General features: G+C 31.4%; 1 protein-coding gene across 3 annotated transcripts; it reads right to left on the reverse strand.

Annotated features, from left to right (window-relative positions):
- Positions 1–315: 315 nt before the first annotated feature.
- Positions 316–6,067, reverse strand: LOC126968952 (uncharacterized). 3 transcript variants are annotated; one of them, XM_050814193.1, is made up of 2 exons: positions 5,926–6,067; positions 316–1,703 (listed from the first exon to the last, which is right to left on the reverse strand). In XM_050814193.1, exons 1-2 carry the CDS (start codon positions 6,011–6,013, stop codon positions 511–513), a joined length of 1,281 nt encoding a protein of 426 aa, XP_050670150.1. In that variant the 5' UTR covers positions 6,014–6,067; the 3' UTR covers positions 316–510. The 3 variants fall into 3 exon arrangements, with proteins under 3 accessions (XP_050670150.1, XP_050670151.1, XP_050670152.1); XM_050814194.1 differs by lacking the exon at positions 5,926–6,067 and adding an exon at positions 2,017–2,345; XM_050814195.1 differs by lacking the exon at positions 5,926–6,067 and adding an exon at positions 1,866–1,883.
- Positions 6,068–9,680: the final 3,613 nt, after the last annotated feature.

Consider the following 9,680-nt stretch of genomic DNA (forward strand, 5'->3'; position numbering starts at 1 on the left):
TTTTAATGAAGATTATTTATCATGTATGACAACTAACCTTCCAACAGTAGATGTCTTTTGGTTCAAATAATGATCGCTAACAAACATCAGTGTTATAACAGAATATGCAAGCAGACTGTTCTGGACATTTGTTGAAAATTATATTACTAACAATTTGCAGTCAAAGGATGTTGCAGATAAGAGTTCTTGTTTAGTTGATACGTCTAATTACTAATATTAGAATACTTAAAATTGGAGAAATAGTGTAAGTAAAGCGCAAACTGATGGCAGTAAAAAAGCAGACACATGCTAGGTACATAATATTATAATAAATCATTAACAACGAAATAAAATTTATTATGTCCGGCTAAATCACAGTCTTATAGGAAAGTATAACATTCTTAAAACTATCAATTTATAAATACTATAAATAACTTTTATCATATAAAATCAATGATAAATTAATATAACATTACTATTACTAATGTTGGTTTTTATCAATATTGTGTATATAACAACTCTCAGTATATATCATAAAAATGCAAATAACAAGATGAAAAGCAGTACTGATACTGGGAAAAATATATAGATTGACATTCTTGGATGACACACAGATACCAAAATGGATGCCTCATCATCATTTTTTAAGCCATCCAGTGTTGGTATCTCAACAATGACTAATTCATCACTAAACATTTCTACATTAAATGTACACATTGTTTTGTTCAAACACACTTTGGAATCTGACATATTTGAATAATGAAATATAGGTTTGTAAATATCAAATATAGCATGAATATCATTAACAACAAAATCATTGTCACTATAAAATATATAGTAGTAGTAACCATCATGAGTTACATCGTGCACAACCTTAAGAGTTGTGGTCACTTCTAAATATTTTGTATTATTACAATGTATTGAAAATGGAAAATAATCATTCATTAGAATGTTGTCCTGATAGCACTCATGTAAGCTATTTTCAAAACTAGAAACAGACATGTCGTCAAGATCAGCTGATTTGTTAATCGCATTGCCCCCATGATTAACACCAGTGTCTAATACTGTATTGGGATTGTGCAAGGATGGATTTAAAGTATCTCTTTTAATTCTATCAAAATTCTCCGATGTTTTTTCCTTTACTTTATCAATCATTTCTTTCTTATATAAGTTTCTTAATTTTGCTGAAGCTGCCTTTTGGGTTTCATTTATATGACTAGGAGTTTCTAGTGTAACAGATACATGACCATGTTTCTTGATCTTCAAGGGATCGTTTTTGTATTTATCACCTTCAAGTATACCACAAGTGTCCAATATCTTGTCACCTTTTACAACTAATATTTTTGAGCCTTCATATCGGGAACATGCTTTCAATTCAACAGTTGCTCCAGCAAATAAGTAAAATCCCCAATATTCTAGAGTGTCATCTGGTAGCAACATGGATTTCCTTAAACTAATATGTCTTCTATTTTTGGATAATTGAGGTTTACCACTCATTTGGAATGCATTAAAAGTTGTATTCATAGTAATGGAATGTTCTGCACAGAAGATTGAAGACTGTCCTTTATGTATTTGTATTACATCAGAATCTGATACTTTATACATAACATCTGCATATCTACTATTTCTTAAGTATAATGAGGATAGAATAAGTATTGATGGCAGAACTGTGGTTAGTAAACAAAATATAACAACTCTTCTACTTCCATGCATTTTGCTGCCATCTGCAACGAAAATATATTATTTATGAATTTAAACTTATTAATCTATGTACTGTAAGAGTGAACAATTTAAATAAAAATGAAATTGTTATATTTTCTATTTCTAATATTTAACACTTACTCTTTAGAAAATCTTTAAATTAAAATAAACATATTAACATACACCTCTTAAACAGTAATCATAAACCAAGACTGATAAAAGGAATAATATAAAAATATATCTGTAATTAAATTAAAACAGTGATTTAAAATGTATCTGTCTGATTATTTTGTTCAAAATAATAATGTAAATTGTAAACATTTATCATTGACATACCCAACACAGGCAGTTCGACACAAATTTTTCTTATAATAATTATTAAACGTTGCCTTAGACTTTAGAGGACTACATGAAAACGCACTAATATTTACTTTACGATTAATATAATAAAGCCTTGAGAGGCTAAAGTCACGAATTCGTGCATATTTGTTTCACAAAATATTTGAGATAAAATGTTAAATCATAAAAATTACTCTCTGTAGTTTTTTTTTAATTCCAACTCCTCTTTGGAGAATTTGGCTCGCAGTTTGCACATTCCGTGCATCCGCCAGCTTCAAGTTTTCTTTCATTAATTATTTCTTATTAGAAGTTTTCTTTCGATAATGTACATCGGAGTGCTTTTATATATTTCAAGGTAGGGAAACGAATCACGAAGATGAGCAACACGATACTTACCTAATTTTGTTGTTAAATATTTGATACGGAAGAGATAATAATAGGTCAATAAATAGATACAAAAGTTACATGAAAACTATTATTTACTGATAAAATACATTAGGTACTGTATATTATTCACAATTAAATACTATTGCTATTAATATATTTAGAAAGTATACTAATATAGGATCAACAGAATTAGGAAGCGTTTTTAGTGACGGAAAGGCCACGGATGGATATCGAGCTATGTAAAAAAGAAGTTAAGAATAAGTGATAAGTACAGATTTTCAAAGTCATGTCCGCATTCATATTGTTGACTATTTATAATTCTAGAATATGAAATCTTGCAAGGTGGCCGGACAAGTGGTGTGTTCAAGGCGCATTCTTTTCAATGTGGTGGTAATGATTTTATCAAGTTTTATGACTGAGGACCATGACTTGTTCAGTATTATTTATTGAATTTCAAAATAATTTTTGCCTTTAACATGGTTATTTCCTGCCCAGACTACCCCAGGAGTCGCTGAGATGTAGACCAGATATCCTGAGTAAATATTTATTTATAAGGGGAATTTGTCACAACACATCTCAGCTTCATTTGCAAATGTGTGGCTGTTTCATTGCCTATTATGTCACAGTGGCTAGGTATCCAGACAAAAGGGACTGAAAGACTTTTTGTTGAGCACTCGTAAAGGCAACTTAGAATGTCAGCTATAGAAAAAAGGGTTTTGATCTGAAGGGAAATCTCAAAAGAGCCTGTAAAGCACTCCTGGTATCACTTAAAATTATACAATTATTAAGTTTACAAAGAAAAACACGGCTACTTTCATTATATCATCATTATTTAGAATATTTAATCTTTTCAATAGTTTGGTTATTAACGGGCTATAAGAAAAATTGTAATAAACGAAAAAAGAGACAATCAGCCAAAAACTGGCGTCTTGAATGAAACGGTGATGTTATACTCTACTTGTAATGCATTCAAAGGACTAGATTTCATGGCTCCAGTTATTATTCTCATAGCTTTTATTTAATGGAATCTAATCATAATCTATTGATATTCAGCTACATAACATAACAGACCTTAAAGTGTTACCTATGGCTTAAAGTACTAAATCAACGGCATATTGAAGCATGTTAAGAATTCGGAAGTGAAGATTCCAAGTCATAAGTATGTAGGTTAAGACGTATCGGACTAAGTACAGATCCTTGTGGAAGTCCTTGCCATACACGTCTACTTTTGTCCCTGTGTTGGTCAAGTTTTATTATTATACCTGTCAGAAGGTTTATAATAAAGTTAATAAGAATTTTCAGGATAGATAGATTTCCAGCAGAAGCAACCTACTCAGCTGTTTTGGCGCCAAACCCGGCGCGGTCATTTTAGACGATAGCGTCTAAATCCACTTGTGTTTACAATACTAAAATAAGTCTGAGAACCTCTGATATAAACAGCTATTTGTGATAAAAATCTAACTTCGACGTTTTAAATAGCTTTAAAACATCTCACTTGATATTTACAAATACGGCTACATTCAATAAATATTTGTTTATATTAGTGCAGATAATCTTTTTAGGGTGACGTAAATCAAAAGGATCACTTTGTCGGCCATCCTTATATTTGTCTGTCTGTAAATACCCTTTACCTCGTTAGCACGTTTAGGTATCGAGTTGAACTTTAAACGATATACTCATGTCTATAGTCTGTTGAAGTTGTGAAGAAATCAAACTTCTAAGTAAACGTAAAAAAAGAAACAAGGCCCTTTATGCTGCAAAAAATATAGGTATATTTCGACACTCAAGGGAATCAAAATTTATAGTGTATTTTCCGTTGACCTACAACTATGAATTTTGGAAAGTAATACCGTCTTATACTACTTATATTTGTAAGTAAATAATAAAAAATAGGGTGTCAAGGAACAGCGGTTCAGCTTTTCATAATTTTAATATAGTTTAACAGTTTTTAATTATTTTGATAGTGAAACAACTGTTAATTCAATTTATGACGAAGAATTAAATAAACCTAGGTACTTAAATATATGTACAGAACCCTTGTTGGTCGAATCCAACTCGAACTTGTCCGGTTTTTTATACATATATTTCCATCTATTGAAACATGAAAATATTCTTAACTAAACTACCTTCCAAACAAAACTTTAAATAGGTACAATATTTATATTTTATTGAGCGAAGTGAAGCGAACCTGAGCGGAGCTCCCACCGGGTGACTCCAATTGATTTCTGTGTTAAATTGTTTCTCGGCCATTTTTGGACTGATTTTAAAAATGTTTATATTCATAGAAAGCTTTCGAAATTGCTAAGTTATTGTTGAGACAGAATTTTGATTTTCGACTTGATTCAATTATTATAATTAAAAACAAACATGATTGACCACATAAGGCGCTAATTTCTCATGTTTAAATATGGCGCCAAATTCCAAAAGGTTCTTTGTTTTGTTTTTGTTTGGATTAATTTTGTATTGTTTTTGTACACAGACTTGGTTTACCTCGCTTCGCTCATATATACGTCGCAGCGAAGCGGTACGATGAGCGACTGCGGCATCCTAGTTTATTTAGATTTGCTAGTATAAAGGAAGTCATCCGCACGGAATTTGCCGCTCTTAATATAACCAGCCCAGTGTTCTTGGTACACTTGCCCGTAATGATAGTTTTAATTTAATGTTATAATAAGTAGTACCTAAGTGTTATTGTAAATTTAATTATAGATTTGTTTTGTGTGAATAAATAATATAACTCTATTTACAAAATATTTGTAAAACGATAGAATGATGAGATTCTAGTCACTTCTCATTAAACTCAACCTTTCACGAAATGGTGGTAAAGGGTAACAAGTAGGTACTTATATCTTTTGACATTCAAAAGTGTTAATTTATTTGACTTTAGTGAATGAAGTGATATTGATTTATTAAAAATATAACTATCTTAGTTTCTATTTTGTTGTAAAACAATGTAAGTAATAGGTATACCCTCGCTAGTCTTGTAGATTGCTCTGAAGTTGCCACGTGCACTTGCTTTCACCGGTTTAAGGTTCTAGATAGATACATTCCGCATTAAGTCTTCCGTCACTCTATTTTTTGTAAGATACTGCCAGTGCGGAATTATTGGCAGCAACATCGGAAAAAAGTAGAAGTTTGGCAAGAAGAGGAAACCTATCTTATTTTTTCTAGCATTATACTTAGATAATTTATATATCTAAATAGAGCCTCTTACTGCTAGACAACCGATGAAAACAGGTCAGGTTTATTACTTTAGTGTGCGTGACAAGCTCCGAGTATAAACTTACGATTTGTATGTCACTTTGTGTTAGTATGCGTGCATTGGTCAAAATAAATTAAATAAGTCAACCTCAATTTTTTAACGTTTTCACAGCTGTCACAGTCTAGTCTATCGTTTAGACGTTTCAATGATCTAAGGCATTGCATTAAAGCAAAAAAGATAAAAATTCAAGAATTTGGCAGGAATTTGTAAATATAAGTGAAAGCAAATAACTAAAAATAAATAACACAAGTACTTACTGTTACTATTATCCTTGTTATGAATTGATGTATATTGATAGCTAGCATTATAATAAATATTACACGGTTGTTGAAAATTATGCGTCATTATACCTTATTAAGACTGAACATAATATATTTAAGTTTAAATAACTTATGATTTCAGTGTAAAATTGTAACTACCACGTATTATCTCTATCAAATATACATAACATGTAATGAAAATGTCCGATTACCTTATCTTCGAATATGTCTCATCAAAGATAATATTTATTACCTATAACATATAAGATAAATATAGTAACGATGTTGCGTACTGCACAGGACAGACCTCAACTCATTGACAAATTTTAGCGGAATGCAATAAAATTGTTTGATTTTTCTTTTTATAATAATTATATTGCGTAATTGCGTATTGGCCACAAACATAAATAGATCCTAATATAAAAAGAAAGTTGTTAGTTATGTAATTATTACGTATCTATGTAGATTTGTTTCTGTACTGCGAAAATTTTCTCTTTGAATTTGAATTATTATTTAAAAAAAAATTTTTTGCCTTGTTTATCGTGTTAAGTGTGATCATGAGTGAGCGCGGGGATCATCTAAATTGGCAGACGTGATTTTTGGATATTTTTATTAATAATTAAAATCAGATCAGTGAAGGTTTTTACGATATAAAAATATTTATTTATTAGTCACTACATATTTATTTTATTTAAATAGTGTACGTTTTGATCCCCCGGACCTTAGGTTGTACCTATATCAAATTGTAAGCAATTCTGTCCACAACAAACGCGTGCGTAGCGTTTTCGTATCGAGAGAGCGACTAAGACCAAAGGGACCAATTGTCTCCATTTATGCGATTCACTTTCGGCGCGTTAGACGTGACATATCTACCTCTTTTAATACTTTATTATCATTGAACTGTTAGGAAAATTTGATCTTTCAATGACTGAACATATACGACGCGTAACGAATGATTCGGATTTCAAAAATATGCCGACTTATCTTGGAGATAAGATTCAAAATGAAATAATTTACATACTCGGTAACCAAATTCAACATTTTATTTTAAAGTTATATCAAATTAATAAATATATTTCAATAATACTGGATTGTACACCTGACGTTTCACACGTAGGGCAAATTACTATTATAATAAGATTTTTTTTTTTTTTTAACACAGAAAATAGAAAGTTGGAAATAAGGGAGCACAGCGGCGTGCATATCATAGTATAGGCAATTAGGCATTAGGCAGTGCCCACCTAGTTATAAACCTAAACAAATATAGCACTAGTGTTAAAGTTAATTTAGTTTAATTTGGTTCCGTTATTTTCTATGTTCTGTTCTATTGAACCCCACTCATAAAATTTTTCCTTACGCTAGATACTAGATAACTACGGTAAGCGATTTATGCTTCTTCCAAAGCTCAACTATGACTAGTTAGATCCACAGTGCCTACCTTGCTACAAAACCAATGCACGCCTCTGGGAGCATATCCTAGATTTCTGTCCAATTATCGATACAACTGCCGTTGGATTAACGTAATTTATAGAAAGAAGTAGTAGAAAAACTAGCCTAAATTAATTTGGATATAAACAACTTAAGGGGATAGAGCTATGATAATGGATCAAGTATGCGCAGTAAGAGTAATAGTCTTCAAAATTGGATCTATATCCCCGCGCTTTCTATGTACCGTGTGCTAGCCATAGTTTAAATTTAATAGTAAATGACGCTGCTTATCTCAATCATCATACGACTGGATTTTTCAGTATTGTGCAAGAATTATTTAAATATTTTTTGTCCTCTACCAAAAGACGGGATATATTAAAAAAATATGTCATCAATCTGACCTTAAAACCATTGTCTGAAACAAGATGGTCAAGCAGAATAGATGCTATAAAACTGCTGTTTACAAATTTACCAGAAATTTATGATGCCTTATACGTAATATCAAATGATCAGAAGGCAGAATGACGCTAAATGTCTATCAGGAAAAATATGCTCCCTTTAATTCATTTGTTCACTAAATATATGGCATATGATTTTGATTAAAGTAAATTTTGTGAGCAAAATTCTGCAGTCCATCGATATGAATATGCAAGTTGCTTTAGATGCTTTAACGGAATTAAAGAAGTTTATGATAAATTAGAATCGACGCAAATTTTGAGGAAATTATAAATGATGCCATAAAAATTGCCGAAAAATTTGATATCGAGGCTGAATTTGAAACTTCCAGATTCAGACCCCTAAGACGTTGTAAGCCTCCAAAGAGTTTTGATTATTAACACGAAGACCATACTATAAATGATCTGAAGACCGCTTTTAAAATTAACGTATTTTTTTTTTATTCAAACCAAGTGATGACCGCAATGACGTTCTATACATAATATGGACATATCATTCGCAGTCTGATAACGGAATGGAAAACGTGTGCTTAAAGACAGTGTAATCACACTTTTCTCCTTAGTCGTGCGTCAACTGTGTGTCAATCAGCAAGCCTAAGTGTGCTATAAAAAAAATTAACAAAAAAACAGCCGACTTCAAAATCACTATTCCAAAACAATAGATATAACACGAGTATGCACTAAAAAGTATAAAAATAATTGCGTATTTTTATACAATCTAATTCTAGTTACGAATATTGTAATTTTTGGGATCGGTGTCCTTCCGCCGCGACTCGTTCTCGTCTCTCGCCTCCTCACGACTCAAGCACATCTCACCTATAACTATGTATGTACCTAGTTACAAACCTATCTTGGATCACAGACAGTTAGATATTCTGCCACAGATCGCATCCTTAGTGTAAATCGTTAAGGAGTCCCATTGATCATCATATTCGACTACGACAATTACTTGACCATAACTATGCAACAATAACATAAAAAGATTCGGCCGAGTATCGTTAATTTGCTCCTAAGAATTGAAGAGTTCCGTTACTTTGTCATGAATTCCGTGATCAGAACGTAACCAAACTCACCAAACTACCTTTGAAGAATATCCTTTCCAATAAAAAAATCTTATCGAAATCGGGTTCGATATTGAGTTATACGTAAATATGTTGCGCACATAAGTACTTATAGCAAATTTAAGATGGTTGCCATACCATAAAAAATATATACCGACGAATTGAGAACCTCCTCCTTTTTTGGAGTCGGTTAAAAAGAGCGACTCTATTGTTTTCATTTCTGACTGTGACCTTTCATCGGTCCTATTCTGACAAGCGGGTCTTGTCTGGGGACTTGTAAATAATTCTACCATATTTAATGAAAAAACCTTAACAACTTACGGTAAGTGTCGTCGCACAACTGTCTGTAATAAAATTTCAATGCGCTTACCTTCATTGCTGCATTGCAAAATTTAGTAGATCTACACAAATTTAGGCAAATTATTAGTTAGTATAGTTCAGATTCACTAAAAGTCATACAAAATTTGATGTAAGCGGACGCTTACCTACAATACATATTCCAAAAATATACCCTGGAACAGATATCTAAGTCTAAAAGACAAATCATCACAAATATTATTTAATTCAAGGAACTTAACATTTAAATAACCAGTTTAACTAATTATTTTATGAAAACGAAAAAATAATATTTGAGTATTAGTTTCTCTCATTAAAGGTAACCTTAACTTTTTAAATCCAAATCTCTTTAACACAAGCCAATAAATCAACATACAAACTTTCCCCTTTATAATATGAGTGTGATTTTTGATTAAAAACGTAAAAACAATTTGACAGCTGTTTGCTCTATCATATTGTTGCGTAGCAACGC

The sequence above is a fragment of the Leptidea sinapis genome, chromosome 17 (assembly GCF_905404315.1).
Source record: "Leptidea sinapis chromosome 17, ilLepSina1.1, whole genome shotgun sequence".
Classification (NCBI taxonomy): domain Eukaryota; kingdom Metazoa; phylum Arthropoda; class Insecta; order Lepidoptera; family Pieridae; genus Leptidea; species Leptidea sinapis.